Genomic DNA, 19,816 nt, shown 5'->3' with positions numbered 1-19,816 from the left:
CTACCCAACCCATTCCTGTCTACAACTTCCATGACTAGTCATCTCCCTTTGAGTGCTGTAAAATTAAACACCTACAGAAACCACTGGATGAAATGTTTCCTATTTTACTTACCCCCTACAAGATTTGAAAAATCCTATAATGAGTCCTGACATCATTGCAAAATATTCTTAGTATATAATTTTGTACTGTCTAACTCATTATTTTAATAGTAAAAGGAAATAAGGCCTTTTTCACATATTTGAAAAATTGCTTTCTAAAAGTTCTAATATCTCTCACTAATCTCTCATAGCACTTAAAATTAGAGGCCTAATTATGTTAGATTGCCCACTCGTTTATATTGCCCACATTGTTTTATTTTATATGTCTGTATCTGGATAGATTTGTACTAAATAAAACGGAGACAGGCAAGTAGTAATTAATCTCAATATTCTCTATTATGTTTGGACCCACCGACTAGAATATGAGCTTATTGAAATTAGCTGTTCTTCTGATTTGTAAGCCCTAATAGTGCCAAATATAGGGTTTGAGACAGAATTGGCAATAAGTATTTGCACAAATTTTTAGGTGTGTTCTAAAGTTTTATACACTAAGTCTAACATGTTCACAATAAGAAAAAAGAAAAAGAAAAGAAAATGGGAAGAGTTATAAGTGACTTTAAGGTTATATATGCATTGGTATATTTTGATCAGGTATATCTTCTCCCCTTTTATGCATTTTTCATGTACTACATGCCATACTGAAGAAATAAGACAAAGATTTAAGTACCAAATATTGGGTTATGCATTTGATGTATTATCTTATTTAATACTTGCAATTATCGTATGTGGTAAGTACTGTTTTTTTTTTTCCTAAAGATGTTTAAAAAACATATCAGATGAGGTTAAAAACAAAAAAACACCAACCAAACAACTGAACAAAAAAACAAAAAGTGCCTTGCCCCAAAGTACACAGCTAGGTCCTGGTAGAAACATAATCAAACCCAGGTCTAACTCCAGAATCCATACTCAACTACTATGCAGTACGACTAGGGAAAGTCTTCTATTTACCTACATTTGTTAGGTACAGCTAATAAAAAGCTATAGAAATTATTAAATAAGTTAATTCATATAAAATATTTATCACAACCTTAAAGCAAACATTCAATAAATAACCTGTACTCATTCTCATCATAGCATAATGACAGGGCTAAAAGTTCAATAAGACATTTTTCAAAGCTCCTTTGCTTTGAAAACTGTAGAATTCTAAAAGGCAGAATTCTAAAATGACACATCAATATTTCCTGCCTCATGAATAAGAAGAAATAACACATGTGGAATTATTTCATATGCAAAAGGAACTTTCCAGATGTAATTAAATATATCAATCAGTGGATCTCAAATTAATCAAAAGATCATCCTATGAGCATCCCTCCTTCACATGGGCCCTTTAAAAGCAAAGCGTTTTCTTCAACTTGGTAGCCAATAGTCAAGACTTGAAGCATAAGGAAGATCTGATGCTCTGCTGCTGGCTTAGAAGATTAAAGAGACCACATACAAGAACTGGGGAGTGGTTCTAGTTGCTGAGTGCCCCGTAGCCAATAGCCAGTCCTACAAGCATACAGAACTCTACAAAACTATGAATAAGATGGAAAGTGGATTTTTCCTAGAGCCTCCAGAAAGAAGTCCAGCCTGGTTAAGACCTTGATTTCAGCATTATGCGTTCATAAACAAAGATTCCATTTGAGCCAACCAAGACTTCTTATATAGAGAAATGTGAGATGATCAACTGGTATTGGGTTGGGTAGCTAAGCTTATGATAATCTGTAATACAGGGGACAAACCCAGAAAATAGAAAATATAAATTATAAGCAAAGGCTTAAGTGATCCAGCTCTGTCACGCACAGCACAAAAGAAGGAATATAACACATACATTTTAATATTGGAGGTTAAGTGGGTAATTCTTAAGACTTTTTCTCCTTCTGATATAAATTATAACTAAGTTAAAATGTATCTCTTAAAATAACTAAGTTCAACAAAAACGTTAATTGTTCACATAAAATTTGCTTTGAGTAGATAATAAACATAAAAATAGTTTGATAGAACACAGAAAATTATCCTTTTTCAATAAAATTAATTTTGAAATCCTGAAACATGATTATAATACAGTATAATTTTATAAACAAGATCTTTTCAAGCTACCTCTCCTTTAGTAGCTGCATTGAGGTTACTATATCTCTCAAAAGCAAACTGCTACCAATGAAAATACAATTTTCATTAAGATTTGGCATGATTTTGCTTAATTATCGAATATGTAGGGATTGGTATTTTTTTTCTATAGTCAGAGAAAGAAAAATGTTTTAAAATATTTTTGTAATAGCTTATTTTTTAAAACTGAACCTTAAGGTATTTTGTTCAACATTAACACAGTGATTAGTAGTCTTCTCTCCTTAGAGAAACAGAAGTTATTCCTGAAAAGAAACATGAAATATTTCTAATCATACTACACTTAGAAATAAAACGCTGAGATAATATAATCGAGCCAGAAGTGCTCATTTGTTTTCCCCTCCCTCTGATGTGCTCCATGGGAATAAATTACATACTGAGGGAGGTGAATTAAAGTAAGAAGTCTCCTTGTGGCTAACAGTGACTGAATATACCAGGTAACTAATTTATTATCTGAGTGACTTAAGCTCTGGGGAGATTCTGGATCACAAACTAAAAATTAGGTTCTATCAGTAGATTTTAAAGAGTATGTACATATTAAGGATTATATGCAAACATTTAAATAAATGTTAATTATACCAAACCAATCAGAGTATTAGTCTTATAATAACTAGCACCAGCTCCTGCATGTCTTTCTCTAATTAAACTGATTCTACCACACAATTTCTATCAGTCTAGCCCAGAGGGCAGACCTAAGGAAAATTATCAGAAAATGTCTTCATGAATCAGTTCCTTTAATGTACAGAAGTTTGAATTACATGACTTAGGCTTTTTCACCAAACCTTTGATTTTTTTTTAAAAGTCTGTGATAAAATCAATGCTTTTTAATCCAAAATTAGATCCGCATTTAATTAAAAAATAAAAATGATAAACAATACTAAGGATACCAGCATGTCAAAAACAAAACAAAACAAAACAAACAAACAAACAAAAAAACACACCCTAACATATTTCCAAATAAAATCTTGTCTTTTAAAAATTCAAAGGTAATATTATTCCCAGGTCAAACTAGAAAAATGCATAATCCGGAATAAACAATCTTCTTAGAACTATTATTATCAATGAAGAAGTTAAACATAAACATGTAAATACTTAAGAACAATAATACTTTGAAATGTTTAAGTACAAAAGTCAACTCTATATTATAGTTTAACAGAACAGTGAATATAATTATTAGAACACAAATGGTCATCAATTAAAATTTAAGTACTATTCAATAATTCACTATTTTAAAAAAAGAATTTTAATAAATTTTGGACAAATATTCTTTCCTGCAAAAGTATTTCTCTTCTTTTTCACAGTTCAACATTCTACCTCTATTTATTATGATTGTTCTTCATTCATGGTAACAGATGATTACATTAGAATGCATTTAACATAAGCTGCATCAAACTGCTCCATAGTTTCATTTTGGACTGAATTAATTAACTTCACAGTAGGTAACTGAGGTGCTGAACATAAGCCTAAAGAAATACTTGATTGTTCAACCTATCTTATATGAGTCCTCTCTAAACCAAGGCAACCTCTATTTTTAGTAAATAGTATCAGGTAAAATGCATTTGATGGGATACTAAAGGGTAAAGATAAGATATTTATAATAAATGGATTTAGTTTTCCATATACATTCACATCCACTGAAAGAAGTTAGGGGGCACTGCAGACAGTTAAGGAGGTAAGAGGTATGCATTTACAATTAAAACAACAACAAAACAGTCTTCTTTGTCCTTGCAAAATGTAAAAATAAAAAATTTATCACTTTGTAGCAATTAAAAATAATACTATCTTAAATGCTGCTGTAAGTAATTTATATCCTAGAGCTTAAAACATAAATGTAATTGTCTGAGACATTATCTTCAGAACATCAAAATTATCATAATATAAAATATCTGTTCCTTCTATTATGTTTCTCTAATTATAATATTATTATCAAGATCTGACAGCTAACTCTTTAAGTTTATAGTCTTCATACATCAAGAAGCAAATTAAAAGGACAAACAAGGAATATGAAAAGCCAGCTCATAAAAATCTGAAACATCTTTTATATTACATGGCATATTTCTTTGTCATAAACTCTGGTTCAGGAAATGAGAAAACAAATACTTCTGATGAACTCCCTGACAGTTTTTAACTCAGTATTTTTAGATATTTTTTTAAATTGTGAAGGAAGGAAGGTGGGGGAGGAGCAGAGGAGGCAGAGTGTAGGAGGGGGAAGGAAGAAAAAAAAATCCACCCAACTTTGTATTGTAACCACCCCCTTTAAGAGGGTGTGAGCTAGCATTTAATGAACACAGTGGTCAAAGGGCATAGCTGAAGACTTCAAGGGATCTTAAAGGCTTTGTAACATATAATAAGATGGGTCCTCAGAAACAGAATAATTTGTGGGGGTGGGGTAGGGTGGGGGGTTGGTCCTTGATTAGGTTTCACCTAAATAGTTCTAGGAAGGACTTCAGATCTGCTTCTGAGTTCCTCTCTGAGAACACAACTGCTAGGAAATTTCTTTATGAGTAAATTCTCTTTCCTGTACAACTTAGATTTTTCCTGTTGTAATTTGCATGAGGAGAAATGACAAGAATATAATTTGGAAGTTTTAATATTGGCTTATAATAAAAGAAGGTATCAACAACAAGGGGGAAAAAAAAGAATGTTTAGATGCCATTAAGAAGAAACAATTTAGCCTGAAGCATCTTCTAGCTCAAAAATTTAGGGCACTGACAGTCAGGAATGCTGTCAAAAACAGCAGTGAGGTTTTAAAAAATAAACAAAAAATTTAAACAATAATATCCTTTCCATTTTTAATATTCCATTTACTGAAACAGCAAACACAATAGAAAGAGCCTTCTCGTCAAAAAAAAATAAATAAACTAACGATTTTTTAGATTTTTCATACATGTAATTGTGTCAGAATTCCATCAGGTAAACATACTTTCTTCTCACCAAATGCGTCCTGGTGTCACCAATCACAAGAGACCTTTTGTGTCTTTACTCCCTAGAGTTCTAATTCTTACTAAGAATCCTGGGCAAGCACAAAAGTAACCTGGCAGTTACATCATACTCTATAAATGAAGAAAGACTCAGTTATCTAAAAATAACGAGAGGCTCCATTTAAATTAACGCTTTTTTTGGTCAAGTGTTCATTTTATTTTGTAATAATGTAGTTCTGATCCAAATAGAGTTCTTACTAGCTTTAAAAAGATCTCTAGAGATTACACACAGGGCAGTAATTTAATTCTTATATTTTTACTTCTTGCAATAACGTTTAAGGTTCAGTGTGAATTGAGATTTTTAGAGCCGTTGCTGACACCTTATGGAAACTTTTATTTGGAAATTCTGATTAGATTTTTAAAACCATTCAGCTGTTGTTTACAAGGAGCATTAAAAAATGGATTTTTTTGTTCCTTGAAGATATTCATCCTCTTGCTATTTATTCCTCCCTTCATTTCATAATCCTGTTTGGGTCACTGCGATTAGTTGCTATGGAAATTACCTCCTATGGAAATGATTTCAATGTTATTATTGTAAGAATATGACTTTTAATGAATAATATCAATAGCAGACATCAACCCTTACTAGAGAAAGGAAACCTAATTAAAATTTTAAAAAGGATTAATTCTGGAAATTATTACCATGGCCATTTTTTTCTGATATTTTTGAATCTACCATCTGCTTTTTAAATAAGTATTAAATAAATCTTAAGGTGTTAATCAGCTACTCACTTCCCCAAATTCTAAAAAATCACAATGGAAATTAGCACCACACACAGAAAAGTGGATGTAAAGAACATTTCATCTACCATTTCTCTAAACTAATAAATGTTTTGCTTCACTTATGAGAATTAATGTCAACAGGATTTCAGGGCTCATCAAGGAAATGACTTTGAATAGCACATTAGAAATTCCCTTTAAAGACAAAGAATTTAATATTCCAAAATTTATCCCAGGAATTTAAAAGGTCAACCCTATAAACTAGTGAGTTAAACAATAGATGAGAGTCAGTGAACCATTAGATGAGAATTCCAGAATGCTAAGAAGAAAATTTTCTTGGGTGGATTCTATAATTTGTGGTTTGAATAAAACCTTTGAAACATTCCATTAGTATTAAAATTCTCACAATGAGAATATGGCTCATATTTAACACATTTTAAATTACTAGACAGTCTCTCCCCAAAAGAAATGTTAATGCTTTCTTCTGTGTAGTGCTTATTCACTGCCTGGTACTAATTTAGGAATAAATTAACCCTTCCAACAATTAGGATATTGTCTAGAAACTGCCTCTTACACTCTGCAGGGAAAATCACTTATATTCTGAAACTCAGAAATAAAAGAGAAATCAATGTCTTCATTATAAAGATGTTTTTCTACACCAAATAGCTTATTAATTACATATGCAAACCACTACCATATTTACCTATGAAATTACATGACATTAATATATTTATGACTTTGAGTTAAGCCTCACAGTTATAGATTTTGTTAAATGTTTTATATGGTAAGGGCTTTCTATACTTGTGCCTGTAACCATGATCTAGGGTCCAAAATGTCTCTGATGGATTTCTGCCTTGGAGCTGGCACTGGCTTAGCTTCAATATTGGTTTCAGTATCCGTGTGTGCACCATCAGTTAAAGTCTTTTTCTTGGCAGGAAGAAGTTTTCGAGGAGCAGCGATTGGTTTCTGTAAATGATGCATTAGGATTGATAGTCTGGTATCCAAAGGCGAGGTTTGAGATATACTTGCCTCTCCCCAGTTGTCCTTAACCAATTGATCTGTGTTGCTCTGTGTTTTTAAGCTGAATGGAGGTTTATCGGAAGGAGGAAGGGGAGCTCGTCTCTTTTTCCTTTTCCCATCATGTAATTGCTCACTTGTAGGGGACAATACCTTTTTCTGGATGACCATTTTATGGTTACCATCAAAGACTGAGGCCCAAGGAGGAGGGGAGGATTCTTCATCCTGACCAATAAGAAATTGTCCATTCATCTCTTCAATTTTTTTTTGTATTATATCAGTTAAACTTTCAAGCTTCATAGGCGAGTCAATACCTGGAATAATTTTAAGAAAAAAGTACACAGGAAAAATTCAAAAAATGTATGCACTTTAGTAAATTATTAGCTTTTCAAATGAATATGCTAAGATTGCTATCAAAAGCTCAAGAATAGGATAAGGAATAAAATGTTCACTTGAATCAACAGATTCAAAAAACAAGGGTACTCTGAATTACACTATAAACACATATATAACAAACAGGCACACACATAATAGTGTGTACTAAATACATAGGGTACACATAAATAATAAGCATAATACACATTTGCACACATGTATAAATATACCCCTAAATAAAGTAGAGCTTTATGAATACTTTTTAAAATTCTATAGGTTCAGTATTTATTAGGTAACTTTTCTTTGATTTAAAGCCTTATTTTGTCTTCTAGGAAAACTTGATATACAAACTGAAATGACTACAACTCAGTATTCTTTTCTGTAGATCAGTGTTAAATGGGAAGAAAACCCAAATCAAAAATCCAGGAAAAGAGAACAAAGTCCTCAAACCATTTTGATGATAATAGTGCTAAGTAAAACTTTTGTCTTGGGGAAAATGAGAATAGAGATAACTTCTATTGAATTAAATTCTGATGTTTTTAATTGTGTAAAACTAAATGCACCATTTTTTAATCTAATATTTTAAAGTACATACAAATGTAAGCAAATTAGTGGAAAATTAGACCAGAATTCACCATTGACTTTTCTTGTTCAAAACATTATTCATGGAGGTAATCTCCCATGGATAAATAAACACCTTTTAAAGTATAGGTAAATGGCATATTAATAAGCTAAGAAATTAAAATTTTTTAAAGTAGTAGACTTAATAATCATCTTTTGGTCAGAGATGAAAGCTTCCTTTCATTAATATGCTCCTATCACTACTACTTTAAAATTAAATTAATAAAATACAGAAAAAATTATTAAATATGATGACATTTTAGAATCTTCAAGTTTATAGTTCTAGAATTTTCATCACCTACCCAGCTAATATTTATTTTTGCTGCAATCTTATTCATTTAAGCCTTAAAATTTTTGTTTGATTTTGAGCATTTAAACTATAAAAAATGTGTATTCATTAATTTTGTATTAATTCATTTATTAAACATGAGTTCTCTAGTCTGTAATCATGGTCTTTTTTCATTCATTTTGATTGTGCTCTGAAAATTTTAGCATTTTAATGTCAATAGAATAAGCCGCTTGAGTACAGACAATGTTGTTTTTGTTACCCTGTAGCTTAGAAAAGACAAACCCCACTTACTCATATCATGGTAGACTGAGGTTGCCTCTTTTGTCAAGAACAAAGGTGGTTTCCGTGGTGACATAATCTCAATTTTCATAAGTTCTTCACAACAGTGCTTCCATTGGCCTAAGAAAGAAAGAAAAAGACAGGCTAGTTTAGAACATAAATGTGAAGATATTTATTTCATTTTAAACAGAGATTAACATATTTTTTGTTGAAAAATAATAGTGAATCTACAAATAAAGCATTGCCTTAAGAAAGCCCGCTGAAAAACCTAAAAAATTTCAAAGTCTCATTCTGTACATAAAAGTAATATATTTAAAAAATAAAGTTCAATGCACAGATATTAAAATATCTAGGCTATTAGATACTATATTCTTTCAATAAATGCCCAATAATAATTTTAGAATATATATTTATGGCAAAAGTTTGTTCAGGTTCTCTTCTTTTAAATATTAAAAAATCAACTGAAACACAATTGCCTAGAAGGAAGGAGGGAAAAAAAGGCAAAGTATGAGAGTTCTCAAAAATATCTTGAAAATATTTGAAAATTTGAATTAACAAATAAGAATTATTTATCTAATTACTATCTTTTTAAGATGATTATCATCTTTTCAAAATCATGCAAGTCTAGATAAAAATGGTGTTTTCATCTAAACCAAAATGTATATAAAAACCTTTTACAATAAGAAAATATCATGCAATAAAATTCTGAGTCTAATTTGTTTTAAGGAAAGGCACTTTAAATTATGCCATTAGGTATTCAGAATAAGATAAAAACAATACTCTTGGGTAAGGTGTTTCACCTATTCCATTCAAAATTTAAAGTGTGGACATTATTAATTTTTCTTCTAATTGTTTCACTATTTTGACAAAATTTTCATATTTCTCCTGAATGGCTATATAAACTTTAACCTTTCCAAATTTATTGTGTACCTGCATGCTGCATAGCAACTATGCTGGATACTATGTACCTCTATACTAAGATTACAAAAATAATTGAGAGTCACCATTTTTATATCTTACAACAGTAAAAAACTAAATGAGATCCACCTATATGCCTTTTTATTAAGACTGAATCATACTCTATATTTCTTTTTCTTTTTTTAAATATCCAACTTAGTTGTTTTTCATAGCTTAAAAATTGAAAGACATTCCATGTTTAGTCAAATTATCTATTCATTTTTGTTGTTTCTAGTTGAATGTACTGCCATGGCAAAATGAGAATGTGTGCATAAATTTAAAATCCATTATCTTAACTAGCTAAGAAATATAAAAAAGCCTTTCAGTATGTTTTATTATGATGCTAAGTACAGAATATGGTAAAAATTTCAAAATAACCCACATAGCAAGTTGAAGAGGAAATAAATTCCTGAGTACAAGGCTTTAAAGTTTGCTCTCTAAAATTTAAATCCAGTAGGATCTGAGATCTGACAACTTATTCCTCCCCCGACTTCCTTTTTTAAAAATAAATATATAAAAATCAGTTTTTTCTTCTTGGTAGCAGGAAAAATGTCCTTATCTAATGGGAAAATAATGATTCACTTTAAACTGGCAAATATTTCTCTGTCACATTCTTAGACAAATTATTATAAAGTATAGTATTTTCTGTATATTGATAGACGAAAGCATTTCATCGTTAAACTGGTAGCAGAATACTAATCATGTTGAAAATTGGAATATAATGCCACATTATTCTGTGTGTATCGGGTGTCAGATGTACAAATGTAATATGTTCACTGGTCAAGACTTTACAATTGAAATACTCACTGTGCCAGTAAATAAATGTGTATGCATAGACAGAGATAGCCAAGATGCCAACAGAAAAAGAGGCCCAATATGAAATGTTAAATGGATACATACTGTTCACATAACAATCCATTTACTGACGATGTTTCCCACATTCTTTATTGTCATAATGTTCCCAGTCAAAATGATCTATTATCTAAGCTGGTAATGTAACTCAATATTTATATTCTTAAATATTTGAAAAATTTAATGTTCCAAGTCTATTTTAACTTTTTGTGTCTTTGATTCCTAGTTCTACCCCTGTTAACCATCCAAAACAAGTGTCATGCTTTTTTTCATGTTTGTTAGCTCCCAAATATTAAAATTAGCCACTATACCACTCTTCCTAACCTCTGTGAAATGACTATTCTTCTCCAGGATAAACAGACCTATTTCCAGAGGAATCCTAATTATTCTTTGTAGGACCAAAGAATTGAAATTTGCTGCAAATATTAAATTCTTTTTATTTTCTTCTGTTCTAGATATTTTCCTCTGCTTCATTCTAAATACCATGTTTCAACCAAGATCATAAGAGGTTATCTTTGTTACTGGGAAAATAATTATTATGAGGTACAAGTCAATATTTAGGATAGTATAAACGCTTCCACCATTGTTTCATATCATTATTCACATTGTATTTCAAAGTGTAAAAACATTTGCAGTTTAAAAATTACATAAATTGCTTGACCTGGTAGAGCATGCTTATAAGCCCAGTGTCTTAGAAGGAAAGAGGATCACAAATTCCAGGTCAGCCTGGGCAACTAAGCCAGACCCTGTCTCAAAATAAAAGATAAAAAGAGCTAAGGATGCAGTTCAGTGGCAGAGTACCCTGTATTCAACCCCAAGTACCACAAAAACAAAACAAAAACAACAAAAAACAATTACATAGATTGGCAGTTTTTTATTCTAAAAAGCATTAAATACCAAAGAAATAGACCAAGAACCAAGTTGTTATCACTATCTTAATTTGATAGTTAAAAAAGGTCATAAATTCCTTATCCTTCCAACTCTCCACTTTAGCAAGATAAATTACTTTAGATAATCTAGAAAATGAGACTGTTTTCTAATAGTAGTTGACAGACTGCTATTTGGGCATTATTATCTCCATATACCTCTCCTTTCTGTTTCTGTGTACACAGAAAAGTAAAATATCATAATTGTAAAACTGACTTTAAATGGAAGGACTTAGGAAAACAGTTAAAATTAAGCTACAATCAGCAAAAGAAAGGAAGTTATCATTTGAGTTACACTTGATCTACTGAAATTTTCAACTAAAGAAATGTAGTACAAGCTGATGGACATGGAACAAATATTTAATTTTTTTGAATGCCTAGGGATGGTACTTAAGGAAAACAAATCCTAAAGTATCCATGAAGGCCACATAGAGAATCTTCTAGTTCAATGGAGTGATCCAGATACTTCTTTAGTGCTGTTTTCCCAATTTTAGAACAGAGTGACATAACTTCTACCTCATGAGGGTGTCATGAGAGGTAAATGAAGCCATCAAGTACTTGAAAAGGAATCAATAAATTTAGTTCCCTTTCTTACCTCCTTTCCAACCTTCACTATGATATCCAATAAAGCCAGGAATCAGAGGAGGCCTGAAAAATGAATCTGAGGACTCTGTTTATAGTATTCCAGAAATTCTGAAAAGGTCTTTAGTATTATTTCTATGAGTTATAGAAATAACATTCTATTGTTTGGAAATGGGTCTATTTTGTATTTCTACAAAAGAGCATTCTATAGACATAAAAATTACTGGTCAAATCTAATAGTAGGCTCACTTAGATCAGAAATAGCCATCATCAACATTCTAGATTTTCAACATAAAATTAAAGATAATACATATTCTGTTAATTTATTGTCAGTAAAGACAAAGAGCTGCTGTAATTTCAATATTTTCTTATTGGTAAAATCCCTCTTTAAATTGAGAATTAAATATTAGAACCTCATAAACTTTACACACTAAAATCCCACTACAGTACTATCACACTGATTTGACTGTATTATTGAGATGGGAAAACCATATGTGGTTTAAAAGAAAAAAAGTCTCTGGATGATGTCCAAGATGATATTGTAACAAATCTGGAGTTAACAGAAGGTTACATAAAAATGAAGCTCCTTCTGAACATTTCAATATTTAAGGATCATCATTATCCTAGAAAAGTTTTTGTTCCTCAAATGGCTTCTTATCCCTTGGCTCAAATGCATTGCCTTAAGCAGTGAAAATCTAATATTTTGAGAAAACGTGTCTGGTTGTTTTAGGGATCAAAGGACCTTAAGAGTATGAGAAAGGTATGCTAAGAATTCAAAGGTATACTATACAATAGTCAGGCATTGGAAAGAGATTGAGAGAGAAAAAAAATCAGTGTATCCAAATATTACCATTTTTTTCCAAAAGCACAAAAAATTCTTGCTACAAATTATAATTTTAATATTTAGATTGCTGTGTGTAACCTTTCAGGCCACATGAATATACTACGAGATTCCAAATATCTACTCACTAAGATCAAAGAAATGCTGCCAGAAGGCTTCCATCCATTTCTGAAGATCTTCTCTACAGTCAACTGCAAAAACATGAGTTAGAGCTTGTCCAGCAACAGGGTTGATGACAGAAAAATTATGGATTCTTTTTTTGGCATCTTTATCCATTGCATGGATTCTGGTTTCCTAAAAATTAGGGCAAAATTAGTGTTGTATAAGAGAATATTTCTGTAGTGCTCAAACAAATATTTTATTGCTTAGCTACCATATTTATACAAGATATACTTATAAAAATAGTGCTGATCATTTGAAATTTAAAATATGTCATTTTGAGAATTTTCAATATTCAAACTCAAATCTAGGAGGTTTTTAAAAAAAGAACGCTCTATATTAAAAAATCTGAGTAATGCTTAAAAGTATGCTACATATAGCACCAACATTAAATTACACAAGATTAAAACAACCTCTGTTTGGATCTCAGTTTAAGTGGGAGTTTGCTGTCTTTTATATACATCTTAAAATCTGCAATAAAACAAGTACAGCATGTCATAACTTTAATGTGGATTGTATACTAAATGTATTTCCAACAATAATAAAATTGAATCAGTAAAGTATGTTTCCTATTCTAATATTCATACATATTATAGTGTTATCAGTTAAAGTAGTAAAGCCATAACTTAGTGTTTACTTCAAAAAAACAGTTAGGCATTCATTCCTCTTAATGTTTGTTTCACATGTAACATTCATTTACACATCTCATAGCTAAAGATCCATAAGCTAATATAACTTATAACGTTAAAATTATTTTTTAAGTGCTGAATTCAACATTTGACCACAAAGGCAATGATTTCATTCATGTTTACAGTTTATAGTTTAAACCTTTTTTCTAAATGGTACCAGGTATGGCATTTTGATGATGACACTGTGTCTAAAGGTAGAAGAAAGAAGTCTACTCCCAAGGCACAGCCAGCCACAAGTAAACTATAAACAACATACAGTTTAGACCAAGGAATTTTGGAGAATAAGTCTATAATGGAACTATTCATAATACAAAGCTAGAGACCTGGCTGCCAGTATAATGACTAGTTTTATGTTTTTCTAGAATAGTGCTGTTCAAGAAAAATACAATGTCAGCCACATATATAATTATATTTTTCTAGAAATAATGTTTTTAAAAGTAGAAACTGATAAAATTAATTTTAATAATTTTATGTAACCCAACATATGCTATTGTCATTTTAACATATAATTAATCTAAAAATTGAGATATTTTATATTATTTTCTCATATTCAGTTTTCAAAACCCAGTTTGTATTTTACATTTAACAGCATATCTCAATTCAGAACAGCCACAATTTAAGTGCCCAACAGCCACTAGGGGCTAGTGGCTACTGTATATAGTAGTACCAGAAAAACATGGTTAAGCCTATAATAATGTATGTAGAAAACTCTTTTGGCTGGCAGTTACAAAAGCAGAGTAAGAGTGGGAAGAAATTCTTCACTTCGCTGAATATAAAGTCAAGAAAGACTGACTGTATGTACAATCACAACCAAAACTCACATACACACACAATGATATTTATGTGGGTATTAGAGAAGTATCAGTTAGGAAGAAAAGCTATTCATTCCCTGAAAAAATGGGGAACTACAGGCAGCTAGACACTATACATACACCATAGAAGAAGTTCTTTTCTGAAGGAATCAATTCTTATTTAAAATCACATGAACAAAATAGATGTTATATACAGAAGCAACATAATTTTGAAACTTTAGAGTGTTACAAAATATATGGATTGTTAACCCTCCTAGAGTCAGTCTATTCTGTCATTGTAGAAATCTGGGAACTTTGGAATATCTTTAGAAGACTGTAATGGGACTTATGGCTAGCATCTTCATTTTATTATAACAGGGTCTTTGTACACTTCAATACCTTGTTTATAAAACTTTGTGAATTGTCTCTTATGTAATTATTTACACAATGTAAAAATAAGCTGTCCTAAATGGTATCCTTGCAAGCTGAAAAAAAATGCATCTAATGAATCTCTTTAAAAATAAAGTTTATTAAAAAATAGTAGAAAGACCAGTGGACTATACAAAGGGGAATGATGTGAAGGTAAGAGGGACAGGGAAAGACAGTGGAATGAATCTGACCTAACTATCCTATGTACATATATGAATATACCACAGTGAATCTCCCCATCATGTACATCCACAAGACACTAATTAATAAATATTAATTATTGTAATTACATATATATTAATTATTGTAAATAGCAGAAAGATCAGTAGAGTAGAGGGAATAGGGGGAGAGAGGAGGGGAGGGAAAGGAGAAGTATTAGGAACTAGATTAGAACAAATTATATTCCATGCTTTTATAATTATGCCAAAATGAATCCTAATGTTACACATAACTAAAAAGAACCAATAAAAAATAAAGTTTATTATCATTATCAGAGAATGAATTAAGCTCTAGGAAGAATTCTATCAGACTAAACGAAGGCTGAATCATAGTGGAGGGAAAAAGCTATTGTTGTTTCTATTAAAAAATAAGAAGCATTCTTGTTACTGAAATTGTGCTCCCTTCCACTCAATTTCATTTTAATGCAAATTTATGACTACTTTTTGAATATGGGATTAAAATAAATTCAACTTTTAAATAAGAAACATGTGATTTTATAGATTAATGTTTATATTTTTAACAATGTATCATTTAAAATGAAACTCCTATGTAGAAATTGTGATGAAGTAGATCATTTATATCCTCCTAGGAAAAAAAAATACAAGAATCTACAGATAAATACTATACACTCCATTAACTCTGGCAACCATAAATACCACTACATTTTTAAAACGTGAGAGGTTTTTAAAAGGTGCAAATGAAATGCAAAAATCTGAATAAACTTCTCTTTTCACCCAAAATAATTTAACTAATAGGAAATATCTTACACTAAAAATTATACATTAAAGGGAAAGTGATTAGAACAAGTAAAGTTTCTCAACTTTAGAAATTGCATGCAAGCTGTTTTTAAATGGAGACAAGTATCAATAATAGTACTCGGGTATTCCCTTCTCAAAAGAGAAAGTGATTAGAAAACACTAAGGTGTATTTTAGGGCAGCTCATTAAAGAATTTGTAATGGGTAGAAGAGGGAAGTATTTCTTCTTAGCAGGTTCTCAAAGCAAGCAATTTGGGACTTTCTGCCCCTTCCTATATCTACCACATAAAATACTGCCTTGCACCCAGTAAGTGGCTAAAAAAAATTATGAATAAAAGAACTAGATAGGAAAAAAACAACTTAGATAATGATAAAAGAAAATTTGGCATTAATAGACTCAGATTCCAGAAACAGTTTAAATCCAACTCTTTAATTTAGATGAGGAAACATCTTTTGAGAGAGAGATGTTCTATGTGAGACCTGAGTTTCCCATTTTACTTTTGCTTATCCAAAATCTTTTGATTGATTTGTGAGGATTGGTACTCAACTTTTATTGATTGGAGATTAATTACTATAAAATTTTAATTGAGAGCCGGCTTTGCTTTTGCAATCAGCACACACATAACTACAAACTTTCTCTGCATAAGATAGTAGCAGTACCCAGAGAAGGCCAAGTGAGGGTTATAAAAACAATATGAGGAGTTTGCAACAAAAACATAAAACTCCAAAGTTAAAGGAAAATTTCCTTCAGGGTTTTCATTATTTTAAATTGAAACTGTTGTTTAACCTCTCCATTTCTGGGTAAATGGAAAATTAATAGATCAGGACTAGATTTATAAATTGTTTATTATTTTACTTTTGACTTTAAAAAAGTTTACAACTGCACCATATTATGGTCTAAACAGTCTTTCCTATTAAGAAGAATCAGAGCTCTATGGAAAAATGGCCAATTACCAGACTGAATCTAGAAAATGTAGAGAATATGATTATGGAGCATCCTTTCCTAACAGAAATCAAAAGTTACTAGGGTTGTGTCAAAGAATTCAAGAGCCAACTTGAGAAGGATTCCATTAGTCAGCATGGACAATTAAAGCATCAATAAGAATAACACTGGTCATGGGCTGTTTTTGAATCCATAAATTTATATAGAGAATAGTACAAAGAACTATATTTGAATATTGAATATATATTTGAACCCATAGTCATAATATTTAAATAATAACTCACTGGCCACCTTTGAAGGTGTAATCACCTAATTTTTTAGGAACTTACATATAAATACAAAAAGAAAGAAAAAGAAAATCTAACACTTATTCTGTCTTTTCTGTAAGAACTATACCTCAGGGTAACTAAACAAATATTGATGACATAGAGGTATTCCCACCTGATAAATGAATGAAGGATTATTAAAATATTGTCAGCCCCTAAAAATAAAATAAAATAAAGAATCTAAGCAATGTTCATCAGTGGATATTAAAATGAGTGGAAGACCCAAACATATTCTATACCTCCTAATAACAGTACATAACACTTACTAAAATATCTTCTTGGGGTGGGGATGTAGCTCAGTGGTAGAGTGCTTGCCTGGCATGCATGATATCCTGCATTCAACTCCCAGTACCACACACAAAAATAATAATAATAATAATAATATAAAATATCTTCTTAACAACTAACTAACAACTTGAGAATGAGTCAAAATATAGAAGAAAAAAGGCAACCCAGAAATGCAATCAGCAAAATTCAGATTATAACAAACCCTGTAGGATGAATAACTCAATTATCTTCAATAAATAAATGGTATGTGTGTATGCATGCATGTGTATTTGTGTACATGCACAAATGAGTGAGAGACAGAAATAGAGAGAGAGAATGGAACAAGAACCAAGACTAAAAAATCTATCCAACTGAAATGTATGGGGATCCTGATTCAAAATACTGTTGCAAAAACGTGCAACAAGAATTTAATGACATATTAACCACATATGACTATACGTATACACACAACATACACACACACACACACACACACACAATTGTTTTTACTTGCCACACTTGGGATACTTTCAACCAAAACACTATGGTCTCTAGGATGTGCTTCAAGTAATTCTAGAGTGGGGGCAATGTGTAAGGCTACACATGGGTTTATTTGTACTAGTCTCTATATAAATTATCTTGAAAATTTAAAAAAAATTAAAAATGTAAATTAAAAATTCAAGTAACTGTAATAATGCCTTTTTGTGTAAATGTAATGCAGATAATATTTCATACTTGCCTCATAAACATACTGTAAAGATGCATGATGTTTTGAAAGGTTCTTGGTCAGGGGTGAAAGCAAATAAATGTTGCTGCTTAAAACAAGCCTCAGAGTTTATACATACTCTAGTGACAAAAAAAAAATCACACACTCACAATAAATGACTAGGAGTACTTGAACTGTGTAAAGCATTGCCATAAATTAAACCAAGTATTAGGGGTGATCACTATCAATTTGATATAATTATTTTCAATCTATGATAACGTAAACTGTAAATTCCTAAAGAAAAAAGGATGTTTCAGAAGTTTTTTTGTTATATTTAATAAAAGACAATGTGAATACTTGATAATGGTCAGATATTAAGAAGACTAACATAAATTTTAAAAAAATACCATGTGCTTCATAGTAACTTTTCTTTCTGGAGTCCATGAAAAATACAATAGCTAAAGGTAATTTGAAGACAATTTTAAAAAGCTCTGAGATGTCAAACAGTGTTATTGATTTGCTTAGTACAGACTACAACATGAAAATGAATGATGTATAGTATTTAAATCAAGAAAAGACTATTGATCTCAAAGACCATACTTCTTTTCTATCCCACCCCCACTCCATTGGCAATGGATAAAGCTTTGGCTTAATAAAATGCTTTCTACAATGTAGAGGAGATTCAGTTAAGTACCTGTTATAGAGAATGTCTTGCTCAACAACATTCATAGTGAAGTGTTTTGAAGTTGAAGCAATCACTTTGAAGTAAATCACCCTTTCAAATTTGGATTGAAAAGGGGAGGGGAACAGCTTTTAGGCTTTTCTTCCCTTAATGTGACTATTTCCACAGATGGCTCCCTATGAAAATTAATGAACTGACACAGCCTTATAGGAAATGCCATTTAGAAGGACAAGAATTATGGTTACAGAACAGACTCTGTGATCGAAATAACAGTACTATTATTTATATATCTTAGCAACTGCAAAATTCAGTTTTCACATAATTTGTAAAGTAGCATTATACAAAATTATTATTTTCTAAATCATGAAAGAAAAACTCAGATTTGTATTTGATGTTTCAATTATTAAGCTTAAAAAGAATGTAGAGATTCAGCATTGGAAATAAACTGAAAACAAAAGCAAAAACATTATCTTAAATTTTTGATTTGGTCCTTACCTGCTATATATAAAAAATTACAAACTGGCATGTATCAAATATCCACTGTTTATTTAACAATACAGTAATGTCTAATGGACATATGTCCATTAGATACTCCAAAGAAAGTGGAAAAATCTCTACCTTTGTATTTTAAAACCAAGTAATTTAAAACACAGACTACATATAAAACCTGTTTATTATGATGAGACAGAGTGTAGAGGTAGGGGAAGGTAGAAGAGAATACTTATAATACTTATTTGCTACCCACAGAAAGGGCAATACCAACCCCAATATTATGTTACCAACAAGACTACAATACCAATGTGTACCACGAATTCCCTACTCTGAAAATTGGTAATTAAAATATTAAGATTTATCATCCTGCCTTCTCAGAGGGGATTCATCCCTAGTTGATTCTTTACAAAAGAATGCCAACTAATTTTGGAGAAGGAAGGAAAGTATGAGAAAATCATATGGAATCTCCAATATTAAAACTACACAGGGGAGGAAAATCATAGAAACCATTATGTGAAATACTGTTGGACAACAAAGATCTCACATAGCACCAAGGTAGCACCTCAATGACTACTTGCTAACTTAAAAGAGGAAGAATTACTTCTAGCTGGAGAGGTGGAATTATGAGTGGTGAATCAACTTGATATCATGTGCTTCCTAACAGAATCCTTTACAAAGCATTTGTCAAAACTCTAGCCAAGTGCAATAAATGCAC

General features: G+C 31.0%; 1 protein-coding gene across 1 annotated transcript in view; it reads right to left on the bottom strand.

Moving 5' to 3' along the window:
• Positions 1-1,897: 1,897 nt before the first annotated feature.
• Positions 1,898-19,816, bottom strand: part of Rtkn2 (rhotekin 2) — a 75,457-nt gene continuing 57,538 nt past the window's right edge. Inside the window, exons 10-12 of the mRNA XM_005334309.4 lie at positions 12,771-12,936; positions 8,497-8,604; positions 1,898-7,234 (exon numbers count right to left, since the gene is read on the bottom strand). Coding sequence (XP_005334366.1) covers positions 6,699-7,234; positions 8,497-8,604; positions 12,771-12,936 — 810 coding nt within the window. The 3' untranslated portion in view covers positions 1,898-6,698. The remainder of the gene's footprint in view (positions 7,235-8,496; positions 8,605-12,770; positions 12,937-19,816) is intronic.

Source organism: Ictidomys tridecemlineatus, chromosome 1, assembly GCF_052094955.1.
Source record: "Ictidomys tridecemlineatus isolate mIctTri1 chromosome 1, mIctTri1.hap1, whole genome shotgun sequence".
NCBI classification, from domain to species: Eukaryota; Metazoa; Chordata; class Mammalia; order Rodentia; family Sciuridae; genus Ictidomys; species Ictidomys tridecemlineatus.
This window is presented reverse-complemented; position numbering and strand designations above follow the sequence as displayed.